This window comes from Spermophilus citellus, assembly GCF_964194105.1.
Source record: "Spermophilus citellus genome assembly, chromosome: 1".
NCBI classification, from domain to species: domain Eukaryota; kingdom Metazoa; phylum Chordata; class Mammalia; order Rodentia; family Sciuridae; genus Spermophilus; species Spermophilus citellus.
The window spans coordinates 55,212,859-55,232,777 of NC_138182.1; the positions used below are offsets into that span (position 1 = coordinate 55,212,859).

Genomic DNA, 19,919 nt, shown 5'->3' on the forward strand with positions numbered 1-19,919 from the left:
CCCATGGGAATCCTTATTTTATGGTTTCTTATTGGCCTTCCAATATGAGTTCATTAAGGAACTCTGCCTTGTTCTTATTTAAATCCCTGTTAATTATAGATACTAAAATATGTATGGAATGAATGACTGAATTTTTTAAATCACCAGTGTTTGTTCTTCTAGACATTAATAGACTATCTTAAATTTCACTCACTTTTGTTTTATATCCTTAAAAAAAGGCATTCCCAATATATAAGTTTTTCAGAGAAAACAAGTGTTAATATTTTAATAACAATTATATATGTGACATTTGAAAATGGTTGTGTACTATATGTATCTATGCATATGTAATATATATAATTTGAAAAAATGTATATAACATTTCTTATCAGAAATAGCAGTAACTAGGGAAAATATTATGATGGATCTTTTGTGCTCAGGAATTAGTAATGGTTTTAGTTAATTTGTTAATTAATTTTTCTTATTTGAGTCCACTTGCATGACTGTCATTTGTCTTCCTTCCAACAAATATCCATGGGCTACTCACTTGCAAAGGCAGAAATTGTACAAATCAGCAATGTAACATTTTGTAGCAATAGAATTCTTTTTTGAAAGGAGCAAGTCTAGCCTAGAGGGAAGAAATGCTTCCATATTTCTGTCTCTGGCTCCATGAACTGAGGCTGCCCAATAGAATTGAAGAACACCATGTGGTCTCTGCTACACTTTCATTACATTATCCATTGTCTATCAAACATCATGACCCCGTGGAATCTTCACCTCATAGAGAAGAGATTGGAACCTGAGCCTTCAGGGAAGAGAATTACTTAATTCCTTCTTTTATTATTATCAATACAGGTGTTTCCTTGGAGCACAAATTTGAATCTTTGTGAGAGATCCTCCTGCAATCTAGGCAACTTCAGACACCACCCTTAATATTGCTTCTAGTGATGTTATTTCATAGTACAGTGATGGCTGTTATTTTCATAAAATACATGTAGGACAGTCAAAACACTAAAATACTGGATGTTTGTAATACATTGATAATACAAAATTGTTTTTAAAGAAGTATTTTTCATGGCTGGGGTTGTGGCTCAATGGTAGAGCACTCACTTAGCATATATGAGGCACCAGTTCGATCCTCGGCACCACATATAAATAAATAAAATAAAGTAAGGTATTGTGTTAAACTACAACCAAAAAAAAAAAAAGAAAGAAAGAAAAAAGAAAAAAAAGGAACAACATTTTTTCTTCTTTTCCTTTTGAACTACTATGGATAAAAATATAAGTGCTAGAACTTTTTATTTTAAAATAGGGTAGGAAATCTACTCAACTGATGTAAAATAATATAAATTGTTTTTCCTCTCTAGCTGAAATTGCTACGTTGGTTTTAAATTTCCCAGTTCAAATTAATGAACTATTTCTCTGTTGTATAAAGATGTACTTGGCAGTACAAAGATCAGAGCAGTCTCTTCTTCATGAAATTGGGCAAGGAGAACTAACTGGTTCTCAAACTGTTAAATGGATATTAGGGTTTTTAATGAATGGAACATTTATTTTTGTGCCAGCTCAACTAACAACATTGACATGATTAGCATACATTTTGGCAACTGTTCTAGCACAAGGTGTTAGTAAAAAGGGGCTTTTATCTTTGAGTTTAATTTATTTTAGCTTTCCTTGTTATTAATGTTTTTAATGTGAATGAGATTTTTTTGTAAAGGAAATCCTGTAACAAGAAGTTATTAAGAAATACATCATTTTATTAAAGTTACAAACATTATTCATGCTGGAGATGAAGTTCATACCCCACAACATATGAATCTTCTTCAAATTTAGAAAAGAATAGAATTTTTAAAATAATTTACACTGATAGTAAAAGTCATTGCACTTATGCAGAATTTATTTTTATTAACCACACTACTTGTATCTCATGTAGCTTCTTCCTTAAAAAAATGCAAGAAGTAAAACATGATTGAAAAGTATGGTTTTCTCTACTGCAATATATCAAGTATGAATGAAAAGTTTTGTGGGTTAAATGATCTTAGTCTCTTAGCTCAAGTGCCTCACATACAAAAGTAATTCATGATAAAAATATATTTATTTTTGTAACAAACACTACTGCCTCATATGCTTATTTTTATTTATTCAAATTCTCAAGTTGAAGTAAACAAGAAAAATGAATTAATACAAATTCAAATGGTCCTTGGGATTTGCTTTAAATTATCATTTTCAGTGTATTTTTACTTTGAGAAACTATTGAAAGCTAATGAAACACAGCAAATGAAAGATTTGCTGTAAGTATGTGATAGAAGGAAAGTTTATAATTAATATTAAATCTATAATAAATTAATATGCATATGTATATGAATGGGTGTGAAATTTCTATGAACTTACATGAAACATATAGTCAGACTCTCTGCTGTCTATTTCTATACACCTAAACTTACTAACTTACCCAGTGTTCAATTTAGTAATGAATTAGTTTAAGATAAACTTTAGCACAGAATACTACTTTACCCATATTTAACCCTAAAGCCAAACAGATGCCAATATAGGCACTTCAGTGAAAGAACAAGCCCATGTTCAAATATAAAATGGTAAAAATGAGAAAGAAATTATGAAAATATATACCTTTAATTTGCAGACATATAAACACTTTTGGTACAATACAGACACATGATGCAAAAAAAGTAAGATGATCCAGTTTAAGCTAACACATTCCTTGTTTATACAGATTTTGTTATAGTGCTCAGATAAAATAAAATTTCCAGCTCATACAACGAAGCAAAAGTGATAAATCCAGTGATGGACCAGTTTTCTTCATTGCAAAACATTCAGTAAAAGCTAAATTATCAAAGGAATCTGCTGCTGGGCTTACAAATAAACTCTTGGATCTAATCCAAAGCCAAAGAAAGGAAGCCAGAAATGGTAGCCAACAACCTAAACAATAAAAGGAAAGTATAACTTTCATATAAATGCCCAACTAAAACAACCAGTAGCACAGACTAGCTTCTAGAATAATTTGGTTTTAATGTGCTTTTTGTTTTCTTATGTGATAGATGAGTTTAAGCATATAAAAATCTAATGTATAATCAAGTACAAATTACTACTGACAAATATTGAAAGCACTAAAATGTCATGAACACTAAAAAGCAAATAAGGATTGAGACCTTTATTTGCTTCTGGCTGTTTTGGGGGGAGCACAATTTCTAATTACATTTTCTGTAAAGAAGGCTACATATATTTTCCCCTCTAATCATAGCAAGTCTCGTGGTAAAGCAAACAGAAAGCAATTTGAGTACACAGAAAGTAAAATACTCTTCACCAGTCCAAACTTGTAACACATGGCAATGTTTTTATCCTTGCTAAGAAGGAATTGCACTTCTTTTTAATGCCTTCTCTTTCAAACTATACATGATGTACCTATGAGGTAATAAACATTCTAAGTACATTTATTTTCTTTCATATCATATATTTAATTAGGGAAAAATTCAATGTAATTTTACATTTATTTAATGTTAAAAACATATTTAAAATATACTCTCTCATTAATTTCATGTACAACAACTGTCATGTACAATACCTCAAACAGTTCCCTGCAAAGGAGCAGCTCATGCCCTCTTGTGGTGAAAAGACTTTTTTTTAGATGGAAAAAAAAAGTATCATTTTTCTTACCTTACTTCCCAGGTTTTATCAATCATTTGCTTGGTGTATGAAAGCTGCAAATCATGTCCAAGCTGTATTATAAATAACAATTCTATAGCTGTTAGTACTAATTTTCATTTAAAAATGCTGTACACATTTTATAACTCTGAATTTGAATTTAAAAACCTGTAAACAGCTATTTACAATATAAGTTATAAATTAGTCATCCTTCATTGGAACTGCCATCAATATATTCTTGTGTAGGCAAAGAAAACTATCCAAAGTCAGTTAAAACAGCTCTCTGTTATTCCACAATGAAATATTAAATATTAGAAATATCCATTGGTTTTCTCTCTCTTATATGCAAGTCAATTTTTCCTTTTAGAGGAATTTGTACTTCCACATTTTCATCTTCTCTGTGGTGTTTTTTCCCCTTCCTTAAGCAGATATATATGCCCATCCCTGTAACTAGTGTGATAGAACTCAAGCTTATGACAGACAGAGCTACTAATGTGGGCATACAAGACACAGATTCTACCTTCCTATGAGTTGGTTCTATTGAGATTTGTGGTTCTTTCTCCTCTATATTGATTTCTGGTTCTTTTCTTAAAAGACTCTCAATATAGCTCTCATTACTGACAGTGTCATTGACAAATAGGTTCACCATGACGGTGGAATGGAGAGGCTCAGGATAACCATGATCACTCACTTTCACCAGTAAGCGATGCAGTCCATAATCTGTCTGCAGCAATGCCTCTTCCAATGTAATGTTGCCAGTTTTCGGATCAATCCTAAAGGACTCAGGCCTAGGGCCTCTTCTCCCTATGATGCTGTAAGCTATGACAGCATTCATGCCTGTATCTTTGTCAACAGCATAGACCTCTGTAACTGGGGAGCCAGGGAGAGTAGAAGGCAGTACCAACAGATAAGACATATTAGATTGAGGAAATAAAACAAGAGGAGGATTGTCATTGATATCTAGAAGGAGAATTGTGATTTTTGTGGTAGAGGAGAGGGCAGGCTCACCCCCGTCAACAGCTTCAACCCACAAAGTATAGGAGCTTTGCTGCTCTCTGTCCAAAGAGACTTTAGCCCTCAGCATGCCCTTCCCTGTATCTATGACAAAGATGTCACTCTGGTTCACCACAGAGAGGGCAAACCATCCATTTCGCCCAGCATCAGCATCTGTTACACTAATTACTCCAATTTCACCATATCCGGGAAAGTTTTCTGGCACAAAGAAGCTGAAGTCCTTGTTGATAAACCGAGGACTGTTGTCATTTTTATCCAAAACTGTAAGAGTCACAGTGGCTACTGATTCTCTGGGTGGCTTCCCACAGTCAACAGCTCTGACAGTGTACCTGTACTTTTCTTTCTCTTCTCGGTCCAGCTGAGTAGAAACTGTCAGGATTCCTGTAACACTGTCTAAGGAAAAATATGATGGAGCATCAGGTCCCAGGAAATATGAAACTTGGCCTCTCTCTCCACTGTCAGCATCTGTAGCATACAGCTTAGTCAGAAAGGCATTGGGTGCATTATTTTCTTCAATAGTAAGCTCTATCAAGGGCTGAAGGAAAACAGGAGCATTATCATTGTCATCTAAAAGTTGCACTTTAATGATTCTTTTGACATGAAATCCCTCTGAGTTCCAGGCCACCACAGCTATTTCATAGAACTGCTGCATCTCATAGTCCATAGGTTTTGAGGTCTCTAGCAAATATTCATTATTGTATGGTTTGTAGGGTGACAACTTAAATGGCCCTTCACCATCCAGGTAGCAGTTAACCTTGTATTTACCTTCTGGATCTCTTATGGTAAAAAATGCAATTGGAGTGTTAACAGGTTCCAGTTCTTTCAGATAAACAATTCCATCTATCTCATTTGCTATATAACGTGGGATGATTTCAGGTGGTCTAAAAATGACTTTGATAATAGACACTAAAGCAGTGATCACAGCAGGAATACAGCCTGGTCCATTAGCAAGGATGGTGAGTTTGTGAGTTTGTAGAACATTTCCTCCAATCTTGCTGAAAAGTTTAATGACCCCTGTAGCTTCGTCCAGATGGAATAACTCCTTGGATGCTTGTGGAACTTTCTGGCTATAACTATAGGTAATCAGAGCATTGGTACCCAAATCTCTGTCCACAGCCTGAACAGCTGCAATTGGGGTGCCAACTGTAGCATTCCCATACACAGTGATATTGATTTGTGAATCTATGAAGAGAGGGCAATTGTCATTAATGTCACTTATGCCAATGGTGAGAGTGGCACTGCCCAACAGTGGTGGAGACCCACCATCTTCGGCTATTATGATGCTCACATACTGGTCCTGGGTTTCCCTGTCCAATGCACCCATGACAATTAGGTAGGGGGTGCGCTCCCCATTCTCATTCTCCTCCACATCCAGGGTGAACATGCCATGGTAGTCCAACAAGCGATAGGTCTGCACCCCATTAGTGCCTACATCTGGGTCCACGGCAGGATGCTCTATGGCCAACCTGGTGTTTACAGGTGCATTTTCTGGGACCCAAACTGAGATTTGGGAAACAGGGAACTGTGGAGCATTGTCATTAATATCCCTGATGGCAATTTTCACCTTCACAAACCTGAAGTATTCCTGAGGCAGAACCAGCACATCCAGAAGTAAAAGGCAAGAGTCAGAGGAAGGAGAGGAGATGGAAATGCTGCCACCCCAGGCAGCTCCTCCACCCTCTTCAAGACACAGGGCTTCTCTGTCTATCTCCAGTGCAGAAGTGTGCAACTCCCCAGAACGGTTGTCTAGGGTCACATACTGGCCACTTAGTCCCCCAGAGGCCAGGCTGAAAGAGAGAGGGGGATTCCACTCAACGGTAGAGCCGGTGTACTCTGGCAGGGACTGCTGATTCTGTCTGCCTGTAGCCCGGGGTACCAGCCTCAGGTCCTCAGCCAGGCTGCCGATGAGCACCCCCGCCGGCAGTCCTTCGTTCAAGCTGTACAGAAGCTCCGTGGCTCGGCTGTAACTCGCGAGGCAGTTGAAGGGTCCCACGAAGAGAAAAAACAGGAACACATGCTGGAGTGGAAGGAGGAGAGACGGTTCATTTGCACACACGCGGAAATAACGGGGATAAGAGTTAGAAAATAGTGCTCCAGGGTGGATGCTGCCCAGATCCCTATTTCCAGGAGGAAAACCTCTACTCAAAATAGGGTGAAGAGGAAACTTGCGGCGAAGGAGAGGTCTGTGGAGCGACATTGTCTCCAAAACTTATTTTATCTGCTCATTTTTTATTCTCCATGTTGCCCCCATCATGTCCCCATCATCACCAGCTAACATTTAAAAATCCAAAACCATAGAGCATTCCTGGAAAAACACACTGGGATGATGAAGGCTCCAATTCAGGGACTGCGCAACGCGACAGAAAAACCTCCCTAGGTTATGAGGAGGGAGGGGGCTGGCATTGGAGGGTACTGAAAGGTGGCCGATTAATTTCTCATTGAAATGAACAATTCAGCCATTAGAGTCCTAGAACACGAAATTTGTGACATCCCTCTGAGACCAATAAAAACAACAGTAACAGCCATAATATGAAAAGCATGGCAACACACCCTACCTGCTCAACCCCCACCCCAAACCCCTCCCTGCAATGCTTTAGGTCCCAAAGAGTGATTTTCATTTTAGCACGCATGTAAAATCAAATTGAAATGATCTGGGTCTCCAGCTCCTACCAAGCCCTTCTACCACATCTCTTAGGGGGAAGAGAAGTAAACGCGGAAAATGATTATGCAAAAACAATTTGCCAGTTGCAGTAGACAACCAGCCAGATGCCGGCAGCAGGAAACAATCTCGGAACCTCTGTATCTTTTATAAAGCGCTTTGAGCGCACCGTCGCCTCCCTCTTCCATCTCATTTGACTAAATTTCGGCTATTGAAACTTCCTTCCAGGAACCTAGGACTTAAATATTTCTTGCCAAAATGTAAGCACTTTATCCCAAAGTCTGTTTCCTTTCCCATATTCTTCCCGGGAAGTTTGGATTAAGGCAAAAGGTTTCAACAACCATTAAGGAGTAGAAACTGCTTTACAGCAGTGCAACTTGTCGGGATCGCGAGCTCCTGAATCCTTACCGGTAGGTTCCTGTGGCTGGTGCTGCTCCTGGGACGATGTAGATGCCCCATATCCAGGCGCGGGTGCCAGGTCGCTGGGCGCCAGCTCACTGCCAGGGCCGGCGAGCTGCGCGCATTCCCTTGGCCGCGCATTCCCAGGGAGGCTGCAGTCAACGCGCTCCTGAAGGGAGGGTGGCAGAAGACACTCCCTCTCCGTTCATGCAAATCGCTGGGGAACTTCAGCCAATAGTCACTGGCTTGTCAATTAAGGACGGGAACTAAGGCGGGCAGAAAGGCGAGGGGCAGAAGGGCACATTTATGGTTTCTAGTCTTGGACGCGAATACGTCCGAACCTGCCAAAGGAGCTGAAATGGGGGACTTGCCTCTGAAGACTGCGTCGAGGTGTCACAGGATCGGGCACTGGAGTGCTGCCCACAAGCTTACCTCCTTGCACCAGTTAGATCTCAAGTCCACAGGTTGCTAGCAAGAGTAGGAGAATTAAAAGAAATAAGTCTGCATTTGTATCTGAATTCAAGAGAGAGAGGAAGTCAGATCCACAGAGCAATCACAGGCGCTATGCCCCCGAAAGCCTGCTTTGCCATCAGTTCCTCCCAAAGACTCGAATCCAGCAGTGTTTGCACAGCGCAAGAAAATGCACTTTTCTCAGAGGAGAGGTGTCTCAACTTCTTTGTAAACGCTGCGTGAGCCAGAAAAGCAAATATATGAATTCAGTAAATGTTTCCACATGTTATAATTTGATTCTTTGCTGTTGGTGATGAGAGAGTCTCTGTTAGTTGTAGGTGCAAGCGTCTCTGGGTGTCTGTTTTATGGTTTTATTTTAGTGGCAGCCTCAGCTTCTGACCAGAAAGAAAAAGGCAGAAAAATTGTAGGGGATGGAGATAGAGATAGGAGCAGATTTGCTCTAACAGGAGTGCTTCTGCTTGCAAGCAATTTTAACATCTTTCTCTCAGGGAGCATTTAAGATAGGGAGGGCACTCACCAAAGCTTAGGTTAAAAAATTGTATTACTTTTCAGATTATTCACTTTTACTTTTTTTTTTTTTCCTGCACCACCCGCCCCTGTCCCTGCCCCCTACTGTGTTTACTGGGAAATGACCCTTTGGGAAGAAATCCTGGAGGAGTGTGGTGAAAATGCTTGGATCTCCTCTGGGTCCAATCCTAAATAGCCACATGTCTGTCATGGAATCACCTACCCACTGGGCTTATTCTTCATTTACAAAATCAGGCTGAAGGGGGACTTCAGTGCATTAAGTCCAGGAAACACTTTTGAAATGCAGGGTGCCATATAAACAATGGAAAAGATCACTCAATCTCCCTAAGTAGGGATTATTCTTTATCAATAGCCTTCCAGATATCCCCTTCACAGTCCTAAACATAAAACCTTACCTCTGGAATGACAAATGATAGAGATAGAACAGAAAAAAATTTTTTTTTTCTTGGATCAAAGAAATGAGTTCTCTGTTTTCTAAAGGAACCTACTTTAATTTTCTTCTACTATATGTTAACTAGAATATAAATTGTTCCAGCAAATTGTTGTGCTTTGGACCCTTCATATTTTCTCCTCCTTCCTGTTAATCTTAGAGACAGAGTCCTAAATATTGACAACACCTGGTTTATAACAGCTTGTTATTGCACAAATGGTGCTCTACATGGAATTCACAGACAAAACTCTTTATAATACAAATCAGATGTGTGGTATGAACATGGATGATAAAAAAGAAAAAAGAAAAAAAAAAAAAAGCTCTTTCAAGTGCCAGTAAAATTGGAATCCTGACAAAGTGGGCAAACCACATACACACACATGAACTTGGGCCTCTGTGTTTTAGGCCATTACATAATCAGTAAACAAACCACAATAGGGGAAGCATGATTTGCCTCTCCTTGCTTCTTCAGCTGCCAGTTCTGCCCTACAGCTGAACTTTTACAATTATTGGTAAATATTTATGTTGAGGTTTGTAGCTGAAATATACTAGACTCCAAAAATCAGTACCAAGCTGCTTCTGAAGTGTATTTAATTTATGTCTTCACTCAATACTCATAGCTTCTAGAAGTTAGAGACACATGACCAGAATTAGGCAATCTGTCAATGGCCACATAACCTGAAATCTGAAGTAATTGTGCATCTAGACTGATAGCAAATGTAGCTGGGCACAGTGGTGTATGCCTGTAATCCCAGTAACTCAGGAGGTTGAGGCAGGATGACAGCAAGTTCCAGGTCAACCTAAGCCACTTAGTGACAACCTATACCAAAATAAAAAATAAAAAGGGCTGAGAAAGTAGCTCAGTGGTCAAGTGCCCCTGACTTCAATCCCCAGTACCCAAACAAACAAAAACCAACAAATGCATTGGACTGCGTATCCCTACACAGTCAGTTTATGTCCTCTCTAATTGGTTAAGATTTTTTTTTTTTTCTGGTGAAAATGTAGAGTTCTTTTCATAGTTTTCCCTTTGTTTATAGGGACTTTACATAAGAACTATTGTTTATGGAGATATCCAAATGGAGTAATATTATCTCTTTGTAGTTGTTTTCTCAATTATTTGTAATTTCCCTTGGACTGACTCTTAAACTCTCCATTTCCCCACTTTGGAGTGGATGCTTTTAATATGAATATACCTTTTTAAAATGTCCCTTCTACCCCACTATTGCAGAATTTTGGTCTTCTGACTTATCATCCAGCTGCCCCCTATGGAAAGGGTTATTACCACTCCTCTCCCTTTGTTAAGTTGAAATAAATTAAATCTACTCATTCAACCATAATTTTTGTATACTGTTTCTAAAAATAATAAACATATAAACTAAAGCAAAAGCTATTTATATAAGTTGTAAACAGGGATTAAATACATTCTGGAATAATTTTTTTTAGTTACAAAATCTCTAAATAGAAGTTTGACATCAAAACTGGGAGATCTTGGCATGATGCTGGGCGATATCTTAAATATCACATGTCAAACTGTTCACTGACTACTTATTATCTTTTCTCTTTGAAGATCTATACAGAGGTTTCATGCAGCTTGATATTTTTTAATTGGGCTTAAATTTTTAAAAAAAGGACCAAATACGCTTCTTTCTTCTTATGTACCATCTTCCTGGGTATTATGAAAGTAATCCCAAATTCCCACTCCTTTTGTTGCCAGTCCTGTGACTTACCATTTGGTGTCACATATTTCTTTCTGAAGCTGATTTAGAGAGCTCCTATAGTATTAGCCCCTCGAAAAATAATACTCATAAACTTCTCAGATGTCTCAATTGCTCTGGGCCTGCTTCCCAGTTGTTTTGTAAAAATTAATCTAAAAGAACTGTTATATTATATGCCTTTCAAGCCTATATTTTTATATAGACAAGGATACCAACATGATATAATAGCTGGTACCCTGAACTGATCTAGAAGGTTTGCATTCCATTCTCAGGATTGTTGCTAAGTTCTTGTATGATGTTAGGCAATTATACATTTCTTTTTCAACTTTCTATAAAACACCCTCACTTACCAAATGTACAGATAGGCATGAAATGACTTATCTCATATGATTAACCAACAGACATTACATTACAGGTTAATTTGGCTATTATTTACTATATCACTAGAGGTTAATATTTTTTTATTTACTTCAAGATTTGTGATCTTACTACATTATAAAGATGTGAGCATGATTTTATGTGTTCATCATGATACCATTTTCAAAACTTGCATTTTTATAAACATACTCTAAAGCATTTAATTTTTTGAATACAGTGTTTTATAAGTAACTAACTTTTTTTTCAATTAATTCTCATGGCATCCTTTAAAGTATTTTAATAATTGTAAGGTATCCACAAAATTCCATGTCATTAATATACACATACATATTTAAAGCATTTAGAATCATAATCCAATCATGGAATGTTTAATTAAAAACTGAAAATAAATGAAAGTTAAGAATATTACCAGATTTTAAGACTATTTCAATCATTTGTCCTATTATAGAACATAATAATATTCTATATATTATATTTCATATAATAGAACATATGAAATCAGCAGTCTCTTTTGAAGGGTCATATACATTTTTGTGTATATGTAATGTAAATATTATACATATATGTATATATAAATTTGTATGCTGTAAAATATAGTACATGTAATGTAAATATATTAAATATCATTATATATTCTGTTATGATACATATCAATAAAAAGTATATAATATATGATTGAATAATCTATATTTTTCTAATTAAATCATTTTGGTGAAGAGATTTAAAAAAATAGTATAATGTATGAGAAATAATAAAATGATAAATCATTGAATATTAATTATATTCCAAACATGCTAATGGGTGCTTTACATATTATTTACTTAATCTTCACAGTTTTATAGTGTAGTTGTTATTAGACCCATTTTGTGGCCAAATATTTCATATTTGTTCAGTATTTACATTGACTGGATTCTGATCTGTAGCCTCCAAAGTGCATGATTTTCCAACTTTGGTATATGCTTCTCTCCGAAATGGGTGGATCTAGGGCCTATATATGTTTAAATGCATTTCAATTCAATAAACACTTACCACTTTGCCTACAACAATAGCAAAAGTTATGATGGCATAGTTGTTTATATGAGGCCTTTTTAAAGTAAATCTTCTTTAGTCCATTAGTACTTCTAAATAGATACACACCCATAGACACAATTTACCTGTGTTTGGATAGCTTAGATATCCCAATTTGTAGACTGAAAATGTACTATGTGGTTATGTTTCTGTATATACTTGATATTATTGCAAAATTCTCAGTAATTTTAGGGCTATGAAGTTAGCCCTTAAGACAACAAATATGTAGCTGATTCAAATCCTCATTAAAATCCTATCATTTCTTATAATAGTTCTAAATTTTGTTCTCAGGATTGTCTGATATTAGGACATAGGCTAGAAAGACAGCATTTTTCTATCTTCTATTTTTAAGATCAAATGCCTTGATCTTAAGCATTACTATAAATTCTGATTACTTTGTATTATTTTATTAATTTTCAAGTTTACAAATTTTTACAATTACTCATTTGGGTATTTTTCTAGTATATTGGGCAAACTTTAAAAAAATCCTATTTCATTTTCTCTATATAATTTGAAATTAATTTTGAGACTAATTGGGAATAATATATTGGCTCTTTTGCTAAAAAGTTGGAGAGTTACTTTGGTAAACAAATATACCTTTATATTACTTGTATGAAGAGTATGCAAATAAGGTAAATTACTGTACTACAAACTTGTATTTCAAAACATGTATTATTGTACTGAGCAATTCATAAAAGGGACTTCCATAAGCACAAATCTATTCTAATTAGTTCGCTCTATGCTGTAGAATACTTTCTGTAAATAGATTACACATTTTTCCCCTTTCCCAATATATTACAAGAGGAAAGGATGCAGTAGGGTCAAGTGGTCCTTTTATTTTCAGAACTCAATTAGCATCACTTTAACAGGGATAAGTATAACTGGGTGAAGTCACTAGAAAATCCCAAGTTTAATTTTAGCTACCATTTTCAACATTATTTCCTTATCCTCAAAATAAATTTTAGAAGTCATTTTCAACTCATTTCAATTTCACATTCTTTCTTCTTACTTATGGTAGAGGTGATAATGAGCAGTGAAATCATCAAAAGAAAGGTGGTAGGATTGAGGAGGAGAAGAAATGAAGGGCATGGAAAATCCACAAAGTGGATCAGCAGTTGCTGAATAATGAACCATTATCTGAATGCAGTTTATTGATGATGTATATGCCTAACTCCCTGGAGTCAGTCCCGAGGACACTTGAAAGAAGGGAGAAATACTGGCTGTGCACAGAACAAAGAAATTCAAAACCCTAAAAATTAGCATAGAAATTAGGTCAGGGCCAAAACAAATCCATTGAAGGAGAGAAAGAATTTTAAATTTTGTTTTAGGGCACTGATCCTGTCTTTCTTTGGATATCTATTCTTCATTTTCACAAACTAATATGTTATATTTGGGAAAGTTTAATGAAAATTTATGCTCAGGTAATGTTTTTACATAGCTCTTTAGCCTGGCTTTATAAAATCTCTTTTTATTTCATTCTGTGATTCTAAGGTGGGATTTACAAAAAACAAACAAACAAACAAACAAACAAAAACCTGCATGACTCTTCTGATTTCTGCATGTGTGGTATATAAAAGGACTGAATGAATATTCTAGGGTCAGTGAAGAGCTTTATCCATGTTGTAAGAAGCAAAAATTTCATGGTGTGATAGCTTTGATCACTAGCTGCTTCTTTCTAGATATCTTTATAGAAAGAGATTAGAGGTTGCTGACCTCAATTTCATTTACTGCTAACAGCTACCAATTATTGAGCATCTAACTTTTTATCAGGTGCATGATTGGTATTACCTCTAATCTTCACAAGCTTTCTGCAAGCTAATGATGACCCCATTTTACAGATGAAGAATTGGAGACTTTTGTAGGTTAAGTAGGTTGCTTGATGTCACACAGTTAGGAAGTACTAAGTTAGGATTGAATAGGGAAATTTTAGTCATTTATTATAATGTTAGTGAGTCTTTTTTGTACATAGCAAAGTTATTCTAATATTTACTGAGGTAAATATAAATGCTGAATATTGAATGTATACTCATTATAAATAGTTCATAGACTTTGATAGTAACAGCAATATCAAAACATACAAAACTTCTTGAAAAATTGAATAAAAATGGATTTCAATAAAAATGTACATCTGCTTTATATTCAATAAAACATGTACATATTTTCTTTTTTTCAAGTTACTTGGACTATCAAGAAAAGAATGTGGGTTTGTATTTAATTAATTATTTAGAATTATAGGGCAGAAAAACATTTGCTTGGTAAAAATAATGTGCTTCTTTAAAATGAAACAAAATATCCTAAAGGCCCACCAATTCTTAATTGTAGATAATATTTAACTCTAATGAAGTCAATATCAAATTTATTTAGGATATAATAACAATAATTATTGTGTTTTGTGGACTTCTCCTTGTTATAGATAAATCCTTCATTAATTAGATTTGAATGGAACGAAGTGTTAGTGACAAAATTTTATCAATAACTTTATATTATATTCATGTATTTATAGGATTTAGATTGAGTCAAACAAATAAATGTAGACAAGATGAATATTGCTAGACTAATAGTTGTCACTTCCCAGAATTTTGACTTTGTGCAGTTTAACACACATAAGCAAAGGAGAAAAAAAGTTGAAATGAGAAAAAAAATTGAGAAATTTAAGCCATAGTTTTCATGATAGTTTTCACTAAATGAAAGGATTAAAATTTTTTGACTGTACCATAAGCATGGAATATATTGTATATTGGAGCAATTTTCCTTATTCTAAATGTGGATATACATGGCATGCTATATTAAAAAAAAAAAAAAAACATTAAAGCACAATTACTACCACTTTCGTATTCCAGTACCTCTTGGAAAAAAAAAAAAATGAACCTAGTAGAATCCTACAAGAGCTTGTTAAACTATTCAGTAATGTTCATAAAAGGCATTTTACCTATAGTGTACATCAGTCCTAAAGCTACAAAACCTCAGGAATCCCTGCTAAATATTAGCATTCCTGTAGAAGTTCTAGATCAAGATTTATTTCAGGTGCCATCGCCATATAACTATAATATTTAAAAGAAGCTCTTTTGGGCTAGCCATTGATCCTTTGCATCTACATCGCTGCCCAAGCCTCTCTGGGATGTTATACAACAGCCTACACTTTATCTCCATAATGCCATAGTCAAAATAGCAATGTCTTTAAAAAAAATTAGCAAAAGGACATTTTTTCACATTTAAGCATTTGTTATAAGATATCAGAAATCTTTGGTATTTTCAGCTTTATATTTTCCCTCCACTAGATTTTGGCAAAGAAAAGGCATATTCCATACAAGTTATCAGACATTGAATAATGGTAGTAACAACAGAGAAGGTGCCAGGCTCTTATTGCTTTTATTGTTATTGCTTCCTTTATGAGTTCTTTACACATTTATAGTTCACTTTCCCTGACTTCTCCGACACTACACTTAATTTTGTTTTGTACTTTATATCTTGACTCTATTTTTGTCTTTGCTAGATTTTTTTTGTTCCTCTTTTTACCTTTTAATTATATATTCTTCCAAAGGTTTCACATGTTTCCTTCTATAGTCACTCACTGGGGAGCCCTTTTATAATAATTCTTGTCATCTATACCTATGCCTCCAATATCCATTCCCTAAAGTCCTCAAATTCGGTGCATCTCAAAATTCTTTCTGTCATTAAGAGACATCATCTAGAGTTGTAAAGACCTTTATCCCCATGTGACACTTAAATATTCTTCCCTGAGAATGGAGTCTCATTCCATCTTATATCCCTATTCTATGTCAAACTCTCTGTATATGACAATTTTTCTAACACAAAATAAAAACATCCATACTTATATTAGCTACTGAAATGGTAGTTCACCAATATATATATTTCTACATCCAAACTATTATGAAACCAATAACTACTGGTGCCATCTGTTGGTGAAAGAAAGAATTGAGGTTCCTAGCTTTATTGTCACCAAATTAATAACATGGATGACTGACTGTTCTTGGAACACTACAAATATAGAAGTTGAAGGAAGGCATAGAATAAAACAATGAAGTTCTGCCTCAGTGAAATCAACTGTCTGCTTCACAAGAGACCTGAGATAGTGGTATTAGAGTAGCAAGAAAATGTTAACAGCTACTGTATGTTGAGGATTCAGGGGACTAAGATATATATGTGTGTATTATGCCTGTGTGCATTGTGTATAAATTCCCACAATAACCTGTGAAATATGCATAATTATTTCCAATTTAAAAACTGGTAGATTATTACTTAAAAATTTATGTACCTTATTTAAGATCATGCAGCTACAATTTAAATTCTTTCAAATATTGCATTGATTCTGGCATTATTATCCTGAGTGTACTAGCCTATACAGTCTTGCAGGATGAAAAATCTAATTTGGGGAGGGAAAGAGAATAGAGTGAGTACTTTCAAATAAGTTCTTAACTCACATTGATGTATCCTGACTATATGCTTTTGTTTTTCAAGGACAATCTATTTTTAGCTCATTTTCTCAGGACATTCCCATCTTTCACTCAAGATACTGTAGTTTAGAGAATGAAATATGTGGTCAACTTAAATTAACCAAATTTACAAGATTGGTACAGAAAATCAATGTGTAACAAAAATCTAACCCTTACAAAAACTTTCATATTTATGTGGCATGGTTATTGCTTTTTCTTTTTTTCTTTTTCCTCTAAAGATAGTGGAAATGGGAAGGGGAAAAATAACCAAGGAAATAAAATTGTAAAATGAATGAAATGTTTATTCACGGCATGCTGATTCTGGAAGGATCATGCCAATGGAAATGGAGTACTTACAGCCATTTGGCTCTGATTCCGTTTGCATTTCTCTGTGCTTCCATGCATACTTCCTCTGGGTTACTTCTTTTGAGTTTCAAAAACTGATCAGTCTCTGCCACTGAACACATAATTTCTTTAAAAGCATGGGAGCTTTCTCAGAGTATGGGAAGCCCAAGGTCTAAGAACCATTCTCTCACTAAAGAGTATTTTTATGCTTCTGTTCTGATAGCATATCAAATCAGAGGACAGACTTTATTACCAAGGTAGGGGAAGGCATTTCACTGTAGACTAAAGGTATGAACAAAGGGAAAGCATCTTGTTTATGAGACTAGGCTTTGTGATAAAAAATGATCTGGTTTCAGTTTCAGATTTTGCAAGTTACTAGTAGTGTTATCTTAAACATTACTTAGAATTTTGAAGACTTAATTTTTCCATTTAATAAAAATGGTTGAAATTTTGCAGCACTTACCATTTTCCAGATACTGTCCTAAGAACATTACATGCATTAATTTTTAAAATTTTCATAAGGATTATGTGAGCTAGGCACTGTTATCATTATTTTACCATGAGACATCTAGAGACCATGTAGTTTGCCCGGAATACCCAGCCAGTAGTGGAAAAGCCGAGTCAAGAATGAGGCAGGTTGCCTTCAGAATTCTTAACTCACCCATTCCCTTGTAATTTACCCTGGAAAACAGCGTTACTATTGTTGCAGAGTAAGCCCACCCACAGAACTGAAGTAGCTGTGGGGATTCTCAGTCACCAATTTTTGCAATCTTGCAAGAAGGATTTCTTAGCTGGAAGGAATTTGTTTGGGAAAATGAGATTAAGATAAGTAGAGGGAGGGGAGAGAATGGGTCATGGGAATAGGAAAGATGGTAGAATGAGACAGACATGATTATCCTAGGAACATGTATGATTGCACAAATCATGTGATTCTATTTCCTGTACAGCCAGAGAAATGAAAAGTTGTACTCAATTCGTGTACAATGAACCAAAATGCATTCTGCTGTCATGTATAACTAATTAGAACAAATTAAAAAAAAAAAAAAAAGATAAGCATACAGTACGGCTGTTAAGGGGTCTGACCATCTCTGAAAGGAACTGTGTGGCTCTTAACAGAATTGGGGTTTTGAAAAGTTCAGGTTTCTTTGACTTTGTTCTACCATCTTGTATCCCCTTAAGTGTTTAATTATTCTTTTGTATAGCCTTTAGCCAATTTCCTAAGGGCCTGAGGGTTGTAATAGTCATAAGAGGTGCAAAGTGGTTTTAATGATAAGGGAGGGTCCTTCCAACCTGGATATCAGATAGTGGTCTGGTATCAGTAGTTAAGGGATTATTATGAACTATGTCTTGGGGAGGTTCTGACATACTGGAATCCATTTTCCTGAAGCTTATCTACTTCAGTAAGGATCCCCACTATTTCAAGTAACAATTCCCTTAAGGAGTTATAATTATCTATTTGTTAAGGGAAGTTGGACATTTAGGTTCCCATTTTACAGATGCTTACCTGTCTGATAAGGTCCCTGTGGTCTCAGTTCTGTGACTCATGAGTTTTTCTTAAAATGCATATGCCTGATGTCTTCCTTGCATGTTACTGCCCTTCATTGTCCTTCACCTACCCACCTGCTCATGGCTGAGTAACCTTCCTAATGCTAGTACTTACTTACATGTTTAAATAAGAAAATATATTTAAAATATTCACCAAAGTTCTTGTCACAAAGTTTAATAAATGCTGAGTGCAAAAATACTAAAACTACTCTCCCCTTTCCTTCTCCTTCCCATCATTTTCATTCAAATTAGAATATGGTTCCTTTTCTTTTCAGTATACTACATAATTGTTGCTGTTTTTGTACCTTTGCCAGCACATTTTTCTTCAATTAAAAATCCTATACTGTCTGCTAAGGTTTCCCCAAAACATGATTGCTTTTCAAAATGCAGTGTATGTGACCTTTCTTCAGTATACATTTTTGGTGCCTTTATCTAATTAATTTTGATTCCTAGACGTTTGTATTTAACTTAGAGATTTTATACACCATTTCATTTATATTTCATAATAAGTTTTTCAATGTCTTTACATATTGTTCTAAATCTTTCCTGGGCAGCTTAATATTTCTTTATTTTTCTGATTAGCTTAAGATGTGTTCCCCAAAAGCTCTTGTCTTAGTGCAGGAGGTGAAATGATTAAATTATGAAAGATATAACCTAATTAGTTGATTAATCATTTTAATGGATTAATAATTTTAATGGACTAACTAGGTGGTAACTGTAGGCAGATGGGGCTTGGCCATAGGTAGATCACTCGGGGAATGACTTTGAGATTTGTATTTTGTTGTGGTACCCTGCCCTCTCTCTCCACTTTCCTGCCACCTTGAGCTGAGTAGCTTTCCTCCACTTAATCTTGGGCCCAGAGTTAGAGAGTCTGCTGACCATAGAATGAACCTCTGTAACTGGGAACTCGAAATAAACTTCCTCTAAGTTGTTCTTTTCAGATATTTTTGGTCAGTGCGATGAACTCAAACACACTCCTGTAGGTTTGCATTTTAATTGTTTCAATGTTTTATACAAATAGGTTTTCAGTGAAGCTTTCTCTTTCTGCATTTTTGTAAATATTTATTATTATTTACTATAAATGACTAAATATTGAATATGTGTTTCCAATGGAATAGAAAGTTTTAAGGTGTCCTGATATGTTTTTAATAAATATACTTCTAGATATTTTTAGTAATTTGTAATATAACTGAGAGTATATCAGTGCACTCATATACTATGTACAATCTACAAGGGTATTATCAGCAGTTAATATATTTTAAAATCTATTTTCA

The 19,919-nt window shown here is 35.4% G+C and overlaps 1 protein-coding gene across 1 annotated transcript; it reads right to left on the bottom strand.

The window, feature by feature from the left end:
- Window positions 1–2,649: 2,649 nt before the first annotated feature.
- Window positions 2,650–7,852, bottom strand: PCDH20 (protocadherin 20; the record flags this gene model as incomplete). The annotated part of the gene is made up of 2 exons (XM_081309052.1): window positions 2,650–6,670; window positions 7,721–7,852. The coding sequence occupies 2 exons, from the start codon at window positions 7,850–7,852 to the stop codon at window positions 3,944–3,946; spliced, it is 2,859 nt and encodes a 952-aa protein (XP_081165178.1). The 3' UTR covers window positions 2,650–3,943.
- Window positions 7,853–19,919: the final 12,067 nt, after the last annotated feature.